Genomic DNA, 16,683 nt, shown 5'->3' with positions numbered 1-16,683 from the left:
CGTGATGGGCTCAGCCCGGGGAGGCTGCAGGGAGTTCACGGGATGGGGGCAGCCCGGGGAGGCTGCGGGGAGTTCACGGGATGGGGGCAGCCCGGGGAGGCTGCGGGGAGTTCACGGGATGGGGGCAGCTTCCCCCAGCACGAACATCAGCCTTGCTCTCTTCCAGAAGCTGCTTCGCGCTCAGCTCCCTTCCCAAGCTCCCTGTTTCCTTGGCATCCATTGGGGATCTAAGAGAGCCACTGAGGCAGTAATTGGGGAGGCAAGAGTGGGGCTCCCACCACCCACACTGCCCCCACCCATCGCGGACCGGCTGAAGGGCGCCGGGGTGAACACGCTGCCGGCACCTCCCACTCTCCCCTGCTGACCAGCCGCCACCGGGTAATTACTGCTGATGGCCTCCATGGATGTTCAATTAGCTCGCTTGGAAGGGAGCAGCTCCCAGCCTCGACTGTAATTGTACTTTGGCCCCCAGCTGCTCTGATCATCAGCCGGCAGCGCCAGCGCAGCGCTGCTCCTGCGGCAGGGGGCTGCTGGCAGCGGCACCAGTGCATGGGGATGCAGCAGGATTGCACCACCCCTGTGCTCTGCCACAGCACGGAGCAGGGCCGGGCCGGGCCCGTGTGTGTGCCACAAGTGTGTTAGGAGCAGAAAAGGATGGGGGCAGAGCATGGATGGTGGCAGAGGCTCATGCCAAGGAGAGATCTGTGGGGCTCAGCTGCCCTTCAGCTGACTCCGGTACCAGCAGGGCAGGAGCAGAAGATTGGTGAAGGCAGGGGGTCACCAGAGGCCAGGAAGAGACTGGAGAAATTAGTGGAAGGGTCATCCAGGGGAAGAGTCACAGACCACAAGAAGCTCTCACCTGACACCAGCAAGGATTTAGGAGTGCAAGAGTCAGAAACAAACCATCCCCATCCCATCATTTGTACTCCCCCTCCTTCCTAGCTTCCAACTTGGCAACTGAGGTGCCAGGAGAGAAAGCTCCTTAGAGCTGCAGCTCTAAGCTTGGGCATCAGCCAAAACACAGTCAGCACTTTCTGCCCAGGGAGCTGGATGCTGAGAGATGTCCTCGAGGTGAAAGGCTCCTGCACTCTAATTACCACTCACAAATCTCTCCATGGGGACTCTCGGGGTGAATGCTAGCTGCAGTGAGATGTCCTGTATTTTAATAGAGAGGGGGAAATTATAAATCATGCATACTTGGCAGTAAGAGCTTGGAGAAGGGACTGCTGTGTGCAGAGGGCAGGTGCATGCTTGTCTGTGGCCTCAGCATCCTGCAGTACAGCCAGGATGGGAGAAACTGCTCATGGACCCTGTGCACAGAGCAGTGCCACAGCCCCTGCAACCCACTGTGCTGGGAATGTGCTCCACACCCTTACTTTTACTTTCTGTACTCTGCAGCTGCTGCTTCTCAGTGCTGCTTGTCCCACCAAAGCTGATACTTGACTTTGAACGAGCTGGAATTCATGTGGCAAGCAGGCAGAGGTGAAAAATCCCCAATCTGCCTGTGAAACCCTGTTCAAGGATGGACAGTCCCTGCTCCAGCATTAGGACAGGGCAAGGTAGAGGAATGACAGAAATTCCAGCAACATTTATTGCTGGGACCAGGTGCTCACTGCATCACTGAATAACCCAGTCAGGATAACCCAGCCCTCACTGTGGGTCTGTCCCCATGGCTGGAGCATGCTCCTCTCCATCCCAGCTTTCGTTGTTGCTACAGTCCCAAGATGCTGCTGTGCCCCAGGACCAGAGAGGCACAACAGAAGGCTGCATAGGAGCAAGGTCACAGGGAGAGTGAAACAAAGTTGAAAGAAAGGAGAAATCAGTCCCTAGAAATCAGAGCAGCTGCCCTAATGCAGAGATCAGCACATTTTACTCCTTGCTTCCTGCCCATCCTTCTGCTCCCCCATGCTGGCTGCTCACAATGCCCCTGGAGGGGGCAAGAACATCACCACCACAGAGGGGAAACAGCACTCAGTGGATGCTTGACCTTCCCAACACTGAGTTATAAATGGGTATCAAAGCCAAAAACACTGTTCCCCTTAGGCAGCCAGCAGAGCCACCTCCTAAAGCCCTTCAGAGACATCCAGCATCTCTCAGATTTTTCCCTGTTGAACAACTGAGTCTCTCCGCACCGCTTAAAAGTTGTATCCTACAACACAAGGGCCTTTCCCCAGTATGAGTGCTCAGATCCAACACTTTGCATCTGGAAAGAGAGCCCAGGGCTGAGCACAAAGCAGTGATGGTGTGGGCACCAGGCCCCAAGGTGGATGACTGCTCCCCACAAGCACATGCTTCCTGCAGCCCTCCAAACAGCCAAGCAGCAATGGCATCATCCCCAGAAAGTCCTTAAGTGCGTGGAAAAATTATTCTGTGGTAACCATATTGCATGCCATGGCCTCAAACAGAGGGAGGGGAGAAGGCAGAGCTCTGCCAAAAACTGTCTCCAAACCCCAGTGCTGAAGCACCCCCTGTGGGAGCTGGGCTGTGCCCAGGCACACACTGTCTGCCAGCCTCCTTGACACAGTGCAGCATTGCTGAAGGTTTGAATGTGAAGCTAAGCTTAAATAAATGAGGAGAAATGCCCTGGCAGGTGACAGCCTCTTAAAACAGGCAGGCCCTAGCATCAACCAGACAAAATCCCCACATGGGATTTCCTTTAATTAAAAAAGAAAAGGTAGTCTTGGGTGCAATGGCACCATCTATACTGCCAGAAGAAACTTCTGGTGGCAGAGGAGTTGTGTGTGCTGCCAGGAGAGGCATGGCCTCATTTCAGGGCCGGTCAGGAGCTGAAGCTGATTATCCAGTCAGTCTGGGGATTCAAATTCCTCTTTGGAGCTCCACACCAATTCAGCAAGAGGAACTCACCCAGCACTTGGAGGCCTCCAGCAGCCACACAGCCACCTTACCATCAGGGCAGCAAGGCAGGAGAAGTCACTGGAGGGGATCACATTTGATCTCAGAGCTACCTGGAAGCTACACTCCAACTCACTTTTATCTCGTAGTGTGAAGCAGGGGAGCAAGAACTCCCTGTTAGGGGTGCCTGCAGGGAGCAGCTACGGAGCGAGATCTGTGCGGATGGAGGGGTGTGAGCAACCAGGTTTGCTTCTGAGCCTTGAGCCCAGGCCAAGCTGCACACTGGAACCAGCCCACTCCATCCAGCCCTGTGCATAGCTGGGATTTCATTTTATCCTTGGAAAGCTGAGAGCCTCTCACCAGCCATCACTACGTACCCCAGGGACGCCTGCTGAAGGGGCACAGCTGGGGACAGGCTCACGCCTCCCCTGTGTTCCTGTGGGCTGATGGCTCAGGGTGTGCTGAGGCAGATGCCATTTCTACCTGCCAGCTAGAAACACCTGGTAGAAATCCAAGTGATCTCTGCAAAGCTTCTGCGTTGGCACAAAGGAACCATCGAGTGCCCACAGCAGTGTCTGCAGACAGTTCCCGCCTCCACTCACACAGCCCTGCTGCCAAAACACAGCTGCACCCAAACCAGCTGTGCCCAAACACTGCTTCACCCACGGTGCAGCCTGCGGGGTGGGAGTCACTCCCTGAGGTCTCTTCTGTTTGCCAGCCCAGCCAGTGGGAATCCTGGCTTGGGCCATTCCCCATTCTTGTGAGCCTACAGAACACACCAGAGCACGGGCTGAGGTCCAGTGTTCACTGCCAAAGACCTGCTCGAAGAAGCAAGGGATCTGAGTGGGCTGAGCCACTCCAGGTGCCACGTTTGTCAAGGGGGTAGGGAAGATACCTGGGCTTTCACCTGTTTTGGCCAAACAACAAGCCAGACACATTATTCGACAGGAACAGCCTCCAGGGCTCGATCCAGGCGTGCAGGAAGGAACCACACAACTGACTCATGAAATAACTGGCTTCAGGGATGGTTGGGGGAAATCACCTCTTTCACCACTTGTTTTGATCACTGTATATTTCCCCATTCCTCAGACAATTCCAGGACTTGGTCACATCGAAGCAAACAGGGAGCAGGATGCACAGGACTGAACATTTTGAAAACCAGACAGCAAGCAAACCCAAGGTTTGAAACTCTGGAAAACTTCCCAAAAACTTTAAAAATCCCCTGCAGTTCTTCCAAGAGATGGCCCTAGCTACAGGTCCAGGCTCTGGCAGTGTTCCTGTCAGCCAGCACCCTCTGTAGCCCAGGAGCTCCTGACCCTGCTCTCCCTGGCTGCTTGGTGCTCCCAGAGCTGTCACCTTAAGTACCCGATGGCCCACTGTGGGAACACACCCCATGAAGTTAGCAGTCACCTTCTGGGACCTGGCAGAAAGGAGAAACCTTTTATAAAGCCTCACTGGAACCAGGCAGAGCACTGTGTCTCATTTCAATTATGATTCTTTGCAAGGGGAGGAGGAGCAGGGAGGCGAGGAGAGAATTAGTGTTTGCCTTCACGTTTAAAGCGATTTGTTTCCTCTCTGCTTATCCTGCTGCTCTGTAATGATGGAAATGTCACATCTGAGCAGCACCAAGCTCCTCAGTTTGGGAGGAGGAGTCTCCTCTCCAGAGGACTCTGCTGGAAGGTAACCCACCTCATTAAGACGAGGAAGTTCACCACCCCTTCACACTCCACAGCAGAGATGAAGAGCTTCAGGCAGTGCAGCCTCAAGTGCCAATGCTGGAATGCGAGTGGAAAGGCTGATGAGCAGGACAGCAGAGGCTGGAGCATCCAGAGTCACACACACTGACAGCTCCAGCAGCAAAGTGCACATCCACCCCAGCACATCCTGCACGAGGTGGGGATGGTGCTTCTCAGCCACCCTCCCCTCTCACCACCCCCACCTGCCTGCGTTTGCCATTCCTCTGGCATCCCCGTTTTCTCAAGAGAAGGCACTGGGCTGCCCAGCACTTTCAGACTGCCTGTTCCAAACACTGCTATGGGCTGGCCAGGTCGTGGTTGTTCTCACACTCCAGTGCCAGCAACGCGGCGGTGGCTTTTGCCAAGCCACTGCAGTCTTGTGTCTGAGCACAGGCAGGACATTCCTGCATTGCTAAACCCACTGCTACCCCTGCAGTGATGGCAAGGAAGGGAAACTGCAATTTCAGTTAAGAGAAGGGTGGAACGGACAAGAGAGAAGAAACAGAAGTTGCAGGCTTCATACAACACCCCAGGGGCTCAGGGTTTTCATCCCTAGGCTGAATCTGAAACGTGGTGGAAATATTGCTCCACACATTCCAGAGCTGTCTGGTGTTTTCACAGACTGCATCATGTTCTGTGACTTCAAGTACACACCTGGCATGCGGTTCCGAGCTGAGACGGGTCATTAATGACACAAGAGAAGAAAAAATAAGAAATCTACATCTTTAGACATTTAAGCTGTTTCAACTCTCCCTTCCCATGTTTCTTTGGGAAAGCAGTGTACCACAAATGCATGAAAAGCCATTCCATTTATTTCTACTCTGTGTGCACGAGGGCTCTCAACTCTGATGTCAGGATGAACACCATGCCCTGGTTTATTCCAGCAGAGCTAGCACATGGAAAATAGGACTCTGACACAAGTTATGGCAAGTTACCTGTGCAGAGGATGGGAAATGCCACAGTAAAGCTCTACTGGGTGCCTGAGCCCAAAGCACAGAACAGCCAACATGCACCGGGCCCACAGAGGAGGAAGGATGCGCCCTGGTCATCTCCAAGTGAACAGTAGTCATTCAAATTCAACACACCAGGTTTTTTTAAAAAATATGATTTCCTACTTATTTATTTTTCCTTTAATAACACAGTTTAGCATTTCAGAGTTCAGCATTCTACACTCTTACACACTGTCCTTGTTTATTAGCATTTAAACACAAAAAGACATAGCAAGACCTCCAAACACAAATAAATACAAAAACACAATATACAGTAAACTGAAATACAACATATAATAATGCTATTGGGAAATTAAGACATGTTGCTAATTCCTTTTTTTATTATTATTTTAACAACATGGTTATTGCTGAGCAATAAATTATACATTTTAAAATTGTTTTTCCCCCTAAAAGAAAAGGACGAGAACCACTGGTTACCAGATCACTTGCACTGTATCCTTACAGCTATTGATAATTAAGACAGGCAGAATATACACAATCAAATGAGGCTGGCCTTCTTTGGTCTTTGTTTTTGATCATAAAACTGAACACAAGTGTACCGTTCACTGAAGAGTATGAGATTAAAGAAATGGATACACAAGTCTCAAACACATTAATTTGTACATTATTCTCAATCACTGATGTCTTTTCCATAGATAGTTCTCACAGAATTTCTTGGAAACAAATGTAAGCTTTAGTTTTCCCGATTATTATGTTGTTCCATGCATCTTAAAAGGTTATCCTACTTGTCTGAGAGAAATGGACTGACATTTAGCCCATCATCTCCTAATGGGGTATTTTTCACAGGTCTCTAGTCACCACTAATTCATTGGAGTTTTATACCTTGTAGAAAAAATCCTGAACTTCCCCATTTTTTTTCTAGAAAACTGAAAAAAAAAAAAAAAAAAAGAAGTATTAACCAAACAACAGCTACAAGAAAAACAAAATAGGTGGATCACACGATGCATCAGCTACGATGGAAGCTTGTACCTTCCCATTCCACAAGTACAGATTACACAACTCTCTGCCAGTGATGCAGGTCATAGTTGGAAGATGTGTCCTTTCAGGTGCGAGCTATATTCAAATACAAAGCTCGGAACACTATGCAAGAAAATGACCTTTACGAATGATAATGCTGGTTTATCTCAGTAACCCTTAGACAGAGTCAAATTTTATCACTACGCATCGCACTGCCAGCAATGGAGCGTGTGAACACTGGCATTGCTAAGAAGTTAAAAAGTCCTTGCAGAACTGGCAACCAAATTAAAAGCTTAGTTCCAAAGGACCGAAAACACAAACACCACATAGAGACAACAAACCCTTCCCTGAATGGGTAGGTTAGTAAGCCACAGAGTTGGGATCCAGATTTGAATTCCACATCAAGTCTGGGATGTTTGAATCCAGGGTTTTGGTTCAGGTGCTTCTCTGTGAAATTCAGAACTTACTTGAACCCTAAGGAACTAATCCTAACTTGGAGGGAAAATAATGAAAAAACACAGCCTAGTATCTACACTGACGTCATGAAATGGAAGACAGAAGCTGCAGTCTTGACCAAATACTAGAAGAGAACAGGAATAGTCAGATCCTGTATGTGTTGTGTAACTCTACTCTTCTAAATCTTAAGAGGATGTCCCTGAATCAGCCGTCCAAAGTTTTCCACAGCCTCCCTATCTGGTGCTTCTCTGCAAAGGCCTGGATTAAGAGGCAAGAAAGAACAATGAAGCCCTCCAGATTTTGGTTTACAGAAAAAGGGAGAAAGCCCCACAAGAAGGAAACGGTCAGTCACACTGACTGGTAGAACAAAGATGAACCCACTTCACTGTACAATGATATTCTCCCTCCTTGGCTAAGAGGAGCATCAAACGAGACTGGTTTTGTTGGATGGTTCTGAACAAACAGAGCAGGACACACGTTTGCTGCTGTTACTCACGCTGACATGCTGTGCTGGCCTTCACGTCTGGGCCACCACGCGTGCACAACCCCAAATCACGACAGCTTGTATGTTTAATTCTAGCCCTTACTGTCCTGATGTGGGTCTTCAGGGTATGTCAACTTATTTTCCAGTTCCTTTCAGGGACAAATGTAATAAAAGAGCAAAACCTTGTGATTCAGAGATAACACTGGGGAACTGGAACCTCTCATTCAGTTCCAGCTCCAGGAGATTCCTTTTGTGACTCTGGGCAAATCACATCTCATCCTTGATTTCCTTGTTCCAAAAAAGAGAAATAGCACTTGCTATACTGCACACAGTATTAAAAACTCTTCTCAGAGTAAACTGCCAAACCAATCATTTTTATTGCAGTATCTTTGACTTCTAGGTCAGCCAGAATATCAAGGTACTGACTGAAAAGGACAGGAATTCCAGGGAAGAAGTCCAGATGCTTTTTATCATTTTTTGTTCCAAATTAGAGGAAATAATTTGCAGTTAAAAAGTTGCCCATAACTATAGCTGTTTAAAATACAGGAATCTCCAAATTATCAAAGCATGAGGAAGAACATCTGTCCTAAATTACAATTCAGATCTTCGGTAAAGCTAAACAAAGTGTTTGCTACATACAGGTCTTCAAACCTGAAAGATATGAACCAAAGTTTGTCCTTAGCCAAGATCCTCCCTTAGCAGCAGCAAGTTATATTTGCACCAATTGATCAAGTACAACTTGGAGGAAAGGGTTTTGTTTCATCACTTCTACATAAAGAAAAGACTTTGCATATTTATATGCATGCATGTCTGTGTGCATATGTATGTACCTACACACATACAAGTAATTTACAGAGCAAAATCTAAGAGATTAGGTATGCAACCCAAGAATTTCCCCCTCACCTATTTGTATATTTGCATAGTTAAATCATGTCAAAGGCATCAATACTGCAGTCATGTGTTTCACTCTTCTGCAGTGCAGGCAACTTTCCTTGTCACTCACATGCCTCTCTGTCTTGGACCAAAGAGCACCAGTGTTTTAAAAACTAAACAAAATATCAACAGATACCCTGCACTGTTGGTGAAATGCCTATCCCAGGTGATGGAACACAGATACAAATAGGTGATAGCTTTTAAACTCCATCTCAGCAAGCCACAATCACAGCAGGCTGAGAAAACAAAAGCGATACAATCACAACCTAACATTCATGGGTTCAACACTCAAATCCCAGCTAACACAAATCTCTATTACCTTTGCATTTGAGAAATTCACCAAGCACAGAAACAGGCACATATCTTCATCTTTCCTTTTCCAAGTAGAAGACACCATGAGAAAAGGAAATAACTGCATTTCTTTTTTTTTTCATATTTTTAAAAATCTAGCGTGTTTTTTCCGTCAGAAATACGCCACCCACCATTCCCTTCTCCTATTGCACATTCTCTTTGTGAAGAACATTTACAGTACAAGGCTGAAATCAACATTGCATATTGTAAGTCAGCAGTTGAAGGTGTACCATGTAGACAGTAACTGAAACAAGACCCCAATTCATTAGCTCAGAGAAGCAATGCAGACATGGTCATGCATCGTAACTGCAGGCTGGTCTTTAAACACCCAAATGGTTCCATCCTGTTTAGGATTCAAGACTAGGTGCACTCACTCTGTGCTGAAGAGTGTACACAAAGGGCAACATCCAGATTGTCACACACTGGAATCTCCCTAGAGGAAGCTGGGAACACAAGAGGTTTGTACATAGCTCGGAGCGTCACCGTGAAGAAAGAACACCAGCAAGAGACTTCAGCTGGGTGCTGCTAAGAATTACTAAGTAGAGGACAATATGGTTCCACTGAACAAATTCTGTTCAAAGTAATGCAGATACTCTGGGACTCCCTTGCAATAGTGGCATCCCCCAGGAGCTTGCTGGGATTCAAGAGTATACGTGGGGGTAGGGTGTTGTCCCATGAATCACTTTAAACAGACAGTCCCCAGAAAACTTTGGATACCTCAGTCAGGAACAAAGAGAAAAAGGATAAAGGGCATTTCAGCAATGAGAGAAACAGTTAAATAACTTAAAAGTGTTGAGTAAAGCACCAGGTATCTTTTCCTTTCAACTTAGAGAATATACAGTGGCCTTGTTTTCACAAAATGCTACATACTCCTTGCTGGAAAGCAGAGGAAACCGATTTCTATGTACACAGTAAGAACTCTACAGAGATGGCCTGTGAGTTCTGCGGAGAAAGGGGTGTTACAGTCAAGGCTTCAGGTATTCCACAGCAGGCGGTGTCTACATTTGTGTAGCAAGATCCTGGATTTCACAGTACGCAGGGTTGGCAAACTGGAAATTCTCTGGCAGCTTCATGTAGTTTTAAAAAATAAGTGCAGTAGGCCTCCATTTTATTAACTGTGATAAAAAGCACATATGCAAAAATATTTTTATATCGATAGCACATTACTGCATTATAAAAGCTGCCCAAGTGAAGCTGAAGATTCTGGCAGCTGGTGCTTTTGGCACTTGGGAGATGTGGAAAGCAGCATAGAGATCTGTGAAATACAACAGTGACTGATGTTTCTGCTACAGTGATCGGCATTTAGATAGTTAGCAGTGTTCATATTTAAACTTCTCTGTGAAGTTTCTGAGTCAATATCCCACCAAGACGAGATATTCAGATCTCTTAAAGCTACTAGTTTAGGCTGTGTGCAGACTCAGGAAGACTTCCCTATTGGTTTACACATTCACATGTTTCAAAGTCCTCTTTCAATCACCAAGGCTGGAAATGCTTTTTTTTTTCCTTCTCTTTTAAAGAGCTTGGATTTAGAAGCGCAATTCTGTCACAGAAGTTGGAAACTGTAGTCACAAATCTGCAGAATATGCTGGGCCCTGCTTATATACTAGAAATCTCCTCCAAGTCCCAGATTGAAACAGGATATTAACTGTTTTGAGATGGCCAAACGGTTTCATTTAATTTTACAAGACATGCATTAGCAATGGGAGGAGAGTCCTTTGGACATTTCCACTTGGGAATCCTGTTTTCAGTAAAATTCTGTGATGCACAAACACAAAAGCTCAGCTGCCTACATTCACAATTATTAAAATGACACAAGTCGAGCGAACCTTCGCCCTAAAGCGTAAGTGATGGGTTTACTTATGCAGCCTGCATAAAACTGCAAGTGCCATACAATTATATCTAGAGATATAGACGCAGGTATATCTATAGATATTTATCTCTTGTGCAGAATATCCTCCTTCCGTGCTAGAAATTAAATGCTAACACGTGCCTCCACATTTGAGCTTGCACCTGTTGACAGCCACGTACCACAGAGGGAGTACAGTACCCAGACAATGGAAGGCAAGAAAAGGAAGACAAGTTGCTGCTGACAGTCAGGACAGTCAGCAGCAGGCAGTATTCTAGCAGGTGCCTGGAAAACCCATGAAGACCACTTAGCATGCATTGTATATCCATAAATACTTCTTGCAGGCACTGTGTGTGAAGGCACAGCCAAAAAAGACAACGGCAAAGACAAGCTGAAATACAAAGGCATGAATTCAACTGCACCTTAGACAAAAATTGTGACTATGCCTCGAAAAAGCAGAAAACTGATACAGCCTGACATTAAAGGCTGAGATGCAATAGTTTTTTTCAAGCCCACGAAGGCTGAACACACAGTGGTGCAAGGCTGCTCTGCTTAGGCAGGATTTTAAAGAGCACCACAGTCAGGCTGTGTCTCTGGTCTTGGTTGTCACAGGCTATTAAATAGAAGCAGATGAACACAGCAGGTTGCAATCAGCATGTTTCAGGGCTAGCAAATGCTTTCCACTACAGTTCAGGCTGTTACAAGAAAGAAGCCCATGCATTCCCCATTAGGATGCCTGTCTGCTATGAGAAGCTGCCACGAGCATCCGTATTCACAGCCCCAGAGTTCTCAGATGGATTCATTTCAAGTGATGCCACCTGACAGCCACAGGCACTAGAGGAAAAATGTTGCCTGCCTTCCCAGTGGCCATGGAGACTCTGTCTAGTCCAAGCTCCATAGGAGCACTGAGCATAACGTTCTGGCACCTCAATAGGATGGACTGCACCATGGCCAAGTCACAGAAGCTGCAGGAGCCACAGGAGTGGGCTTTTGCTTCTGTTTTGTACATTGCAAGGTACCTAAGGGCTCTGAAGACAAGGCTAAACATTATGCCTGAAGTCCAATTAAACTACCATTTCAGATATCAGAATTAATCTGAATAAAAAGCTATGGTTTATAAGCAGCACAGCACATCTAAGGCACATGTATGCATGCAAGCCACCATCACTGTATTAAGACATTGCTGGTTTGTCTTGAAGCAATGGCTGCTAGTACAGAACAAACATAGAGGCTTTTTTCAGCACTAATCCTCCTCCCCAATACTGAAAATACTATATACTGCTGACAGCATAATGTGCAACATATATAGCTTGATTGGAAAGCATGGGGCAGAACTTTAAAAAATGTACAGGATTCCGTTTAGAACTCCAAAGTTCAACAAATGCCCTATTTTAGGGTGAAAACAATTATAAATCTGATAATGATGCACAGCATCCATGAGTGATTTTTCCTTAATTTTGAAATAGTGTCATTAACTACGACATATATTGTAGGTTTACATTTCTAAAGAGAAATAACAGAATTGAATAGTTTTTTTTTCCTATCACAAGTGATAACCAGTGTTTGATATCTTCTATTTTTTTCTTCCAAGAAATATCAGTCTATCAACAGTTTTAAAATAAAATGTTTTCTGTAACAATAGAACTTTAAATAAAAATATGATTTTGATTCAGATACTTTTGAGAAGACATGGATACTTTTCCAAGATCTTCTGACAAAGTAATTATTAAAACAGAGACCAGATGAGGCCTTAAAAAGACAATATACTATATTTCAGACAAGATTGCACCTCAGTTTTTCAAAGAATATCATATTTGCAACATTACTTCATCTTCTTTTAACATGCTGACAATTTCCAGCTAGCCCACGTGTGAAGGGTTTTTCTTGTACTCTAGCTTAAAAGAAATAAAAGTCAGTAACTGATTCAGCACATACTGTATATGTCTTTTCACCTCCAATTGACTAGATCATTAATAAGTTAAAAAAAATCCTCTCTGACCACAATCACTATCCTGATGAGGGATAAGTGACTCTTCAGAGCTCAAGTGTTGCTAGTTCTAGTAAAAAATATACCATGGTATGATTTCTTAATGTGTTGCTACTTTCGCAATTGGACCCTATGCAGTTATGCCTTCAAACTCTTCCATCTGTTCCACAAGGTGGTTCTGTGAGCTTTAGGACCTCTGATTGAAGACAAACTGATATAAAACCCCCAAACGGAGTTGCCTTCTGTTTAATCCGCCTCCCCCAGCGTATGTCAGGGGTCTGGTAGATCCGATGTATCCACTATGACTTTAATAAAAATAGTATCATCTTTAATATACGTTCCATTCTCTAGAACAGTTTGAGCCACAAAGACCGGGCAGCCAGATGCAATGTTCATTTCTCCAGTTGGCTTCTTGAAACTGCTGCTGTTTGGATCTGGCTTGAAAGCATCTCCCAAGTGGCGTCGAGACGGTCCCTGATCCATGAGCATGAGAGTCACTTTCTGTTTGAAGGGCCAAGGAAGCAAAGCATCGTATTCTCCACGCATGATGACAAAAAACAGAGACAAGTGCGTCCCCTTTCCCATGCCATCTCCGTTCAGGTAAACTCTGGCACACATCTTGTAGCCAAAGTATCCAGTATAAAAGGGCTGGCTGTACAAGGACAGAGTCTTCCCCATGACCGCCTCTTGCTTCCGGCGTTTGTAATCGCGGATCTTCCAGATCAGCACGCCATTGTAGCTGGCGGTTTCCAGGACCTGGAAGCGCAGGTCCATGTCAGCCAGCCGGATGTCGTGAACGCTCAGCATCTGATCGTGCCTGCTCAGCTGGGTCTCCAGCAGGCCTGCCAGAAACACAAAGGACGGCGTGAGAAACCTGCTGCTTACCAAAGACTGTAAAAATCAACCACCAGTGCTGCTGTTGCGTATGAAAACACTCCCCTCCTCGAGAACCAAAGTGCATTTGTGGCCACTGATGAAGCAATTTCTACAGGCTCCAATTTGCTGCCTGGTATTATCTAGGTTAGCTGGAATTTTTACAAACATGGGTGCTAATCCTACATTACTTACATCCTGCATTACATTCAAAACTGCATTACTCAAATCATGTAACAAATTTTTCCTGGTCATTAACCAGTATAACCAGAGGCTTCCATTTTTTGAAAGGAGACTTGGTAGCATTACCTGCAGATTGCTATTTAGCAGGTAAGACCTTGAAAGCAGTTATACATCCTGTGTAATCTCTCTGAAATTCAGATCACTCAAAGCATCTTTTGAGACACTATTTGTCTCAGAAGCACAGTGCTGTTACAATGTACAGTTGTACAGTTCTTCATAAAAAATCCAAAAGAATTCAAGCTAGGTCTTGTTTTACACGGTCATTTATTTAGTTTGGAGGGAGGGCTATGTTTTCTGTGTCCCCTTTCCCTTTCACGTTACTCTTGTTATGTTACTGGCAAAATTGACCAACACACAGTACTGAGAAGCAGATGAATTCATAAAGCAGGTTTATCTTATATAGGTCTATTGAAACGTTGTCACAATCATTTAAATGCTTGCATATGATCTACACTGTCCTGCTGAATTCCAGTTTTTATTCAGAAGCACAATAACCTTATTCTTAAGCAGATCTCAGTTTTCTTGGGATCAAATACACCTAACAGAATCAGGATGGGTAGTTTCAGGTGGATATCCATACTGATCCATTCACAGGGGAGGAGAGTAGTAAAAGATGTCAATATACCAAGACTGTATTTAAAGAAGTTGCCGAAATCTATTAGCTATCAAAGATCAATTGAGAAACTGTTTGTAATGAGCTAACAATGCACTCAAGACAAGAGTCAATAAAACAAAATAGAAGACAAGAATCAAGCCCAAGAAAAAGCACAGAAGCAGTGCCACACCATCAACAAATGAAATACACAATCTCCTACTCAAAAATCAGAATAATCAGCACTATTGATGTTTCCATATGAAAGTCACAATGGGAGTGCCACTCAAGGACACCGCTTTCCTCTCAGCAGCACCTCGGCCCATTGTGCTTACACTCACTTGTATTCCGAGCTCCTTGCCCTGCAGTTTTATCAACACTTTCCAGCTCAGTCACTCTGTTCTGGAGGGATTCCACGCTGCTCTTCATGCTGTCAGCCTCCTCCCAGTTCTGTCGGAAGGGACGGATTTCTTTGTCCAGTTCTTTGAGTTTCTCTGCTTGACTGTCTATCACTCGCTTTATAAAATAATAGCATATGAGTTAAAATGACACAGAGACATTCATTTATGCAAAATAAAGACTGTATGTTGGTAATAAGACTGAATTCCAATATAAACAAGCTTTGCTTATGTCTAGTATTTTAATAACACAAACCTTGAAAATTTAAAGGAATAGCCCAAGTTTTTATGAAACACTTAAAAAATACTTAGTGCTGCATAGGTAGAGCACTATCGGAATTAGCAATAGCTTTATTTTAAAAAAGGAACTTGTTAGTGTGTACCTCTTGTCTAAGGTAGCTTGATTTTTGGTTGTTGTTTTTTTTTAAAAACCTTTCAATGTAAGAACAATTTTCTGAATGTCTCTATATTGGTATTATGGGCTGATACTTGTTTGGTTTCATGTGACAGTACTTCAGCAACAAAGCATGGGCATAACTTTCTGTGGTGTGGATCAAATGGCTGCCCATGTGCACGGATTTATATTGGTTTAAAGCAAAATAACTTATGCCTCCAGGCAAACATCATTATTCTTGCACACATGGAACACTAGTACACACATGTGCAAGCTCCCAGCTCACATAAATCAGCCATCAAAACCTAAGTTATTATGTGCCCATAACTATATCAGAAGACCTCAAAAATGTAAGCAAAATGACCAATTCTGTCCCCTTAAGTACCTTTAAAATTCCCATTCTTACTTCCTAAACTCAACCCACGCATTTTGAAGGTATTTTCTGTTGAGTCTTTTTAAGAAAACAAAGGAAAAAAACAGCCCAGCTGGTTTTGCAAAGGCATGAAATATAACACTCAAGAAAGAACAGACAGAAAGGCCAGTATTCTCTGAAAGGGAATTGCAAGCACCTTAGTATATTACAAATATAAAGAACGTATTTCCCAGTCTACCTCACATCTGATACAAGAAATACACAGCACTTTGCATTATCACAGCTAATTTGGACTAGCAGGAATTTTAGCCAGAACCCTATAATCAGTTGTGAAGTTGATATGATAACAAAAATATCTGAGAGAAGAAACTACTTTTGCTACCACCTACAGTTAAATTCCAAATCTAACTTTATAATTTATTATCACATAGAGCCAACAAAGGTAAAAATGCCTTTTCTTTCTTCACAAAAACAAAATGGAAGTTGAATACAAAACAAGAAAATAAATTTATTCAGCATTTGCCTTCTGGTTGGCCATGTGGATTCAGTGTTCCCCACTGATGGGGAAAACCCTTCTGCCTCATGCAACCTCCATTTCCCCTCTGAGCCATTTGCTTTTAATCACGTGCTTTCAGTTATACTGAGAGTCTGTAACCATTAATTGAAGGTTATCAATCTGATGAGCCAGCTAGCAAAATCAGGTTCCAGGAGTCTTGTTTTTTGTCTCAAAACCACTGAAAAATCTAACATATTTCAGGATTAACTATTTATTTCTATGTTCATATTTTAAAACAAGTTGTGTATCTCTTGCTTCCAGAATTAGGGCTTTGTGAAGGAAAGCTGTGCACTGAATCATAAATACCAGGGGATGGGCCCAGTAAACATATGAAGCAGCTTGCCTGGACTTATGAAACATCACCTACCAACACAGTCACACCCTCCCACGTGGGCTGATGGTAATCAGACAACAGAGCAGGGAAGGGCTGTTAGCCATATATACAAGGGAACATTCCACAGCATGGCCTGAATTCATGTTCTTGGAGCAGAACCAAAGGACCAGGCCACTAGTTCACAGTTAACATGCAAAAGTAACTCAAAATATGCCCAAGTCTGATATTTTTCCTTTACTCATATCAAACACAAACTCTCCAAGGAAGAACGGTAACATGGCTGGGGTTTGCACAGTGTCTCACAGTT

General features: G+C 44.6%; 1 protein-coding gene across 4 annotated transcripts in view; it reads right to left on the bottom strand.

The window, feature by feature from the left end:
- Positions 1-5,763: 5,763 nt before the first annotated feature.
- The window catches only part of TRAF3 (TNF receptor associated factor 3), a 70,004-nt gene continuing 59,084 nt past the window's right edge, over positions 5,764-16,683 (bottom strand). For all 4 annotated transcript variants that reach the window (XM_063399413.1, XM_063399414.1, XM_063399415.1 and 1 more), the window contains 2 exons: positions 14,663-14,837; positions 5,764-13,455 (listed from right to left, as the gene is read on the bottom strand). In XM_063399413.1, coding sequence (XP_063255483.1) covers positions 12,884-13,455; positions 14,663-14,837 — 747 coding nt within the window. In that variant the 3' untranslated portion in view covers positions 5,764-12,883. The remainder of the gene's footprint in view (positions 13,456-14,662; positions 14,838-16,683) is intronic.

Source organism: Prinia subflava, chromosome 5 (genome assembly GCF_021018805.1).
Source record: "Prinia subflava isolate CZ2003 ecotype Zambia chromosome 5, Cam_Psub_1.2, whole genome shotgun sequence".
In the NCBI taxonomy this organism is placed as follows: Eukaryota; Metazoa; Chordata; class Aves; order Passeriformes; family Cisticolidae; genus Prinia; species Prinia subflava.
Note: the sequence above shows the minus strand (reverse complement) of the source record. Positions and strands in the feature narration are given on the sequence as shown.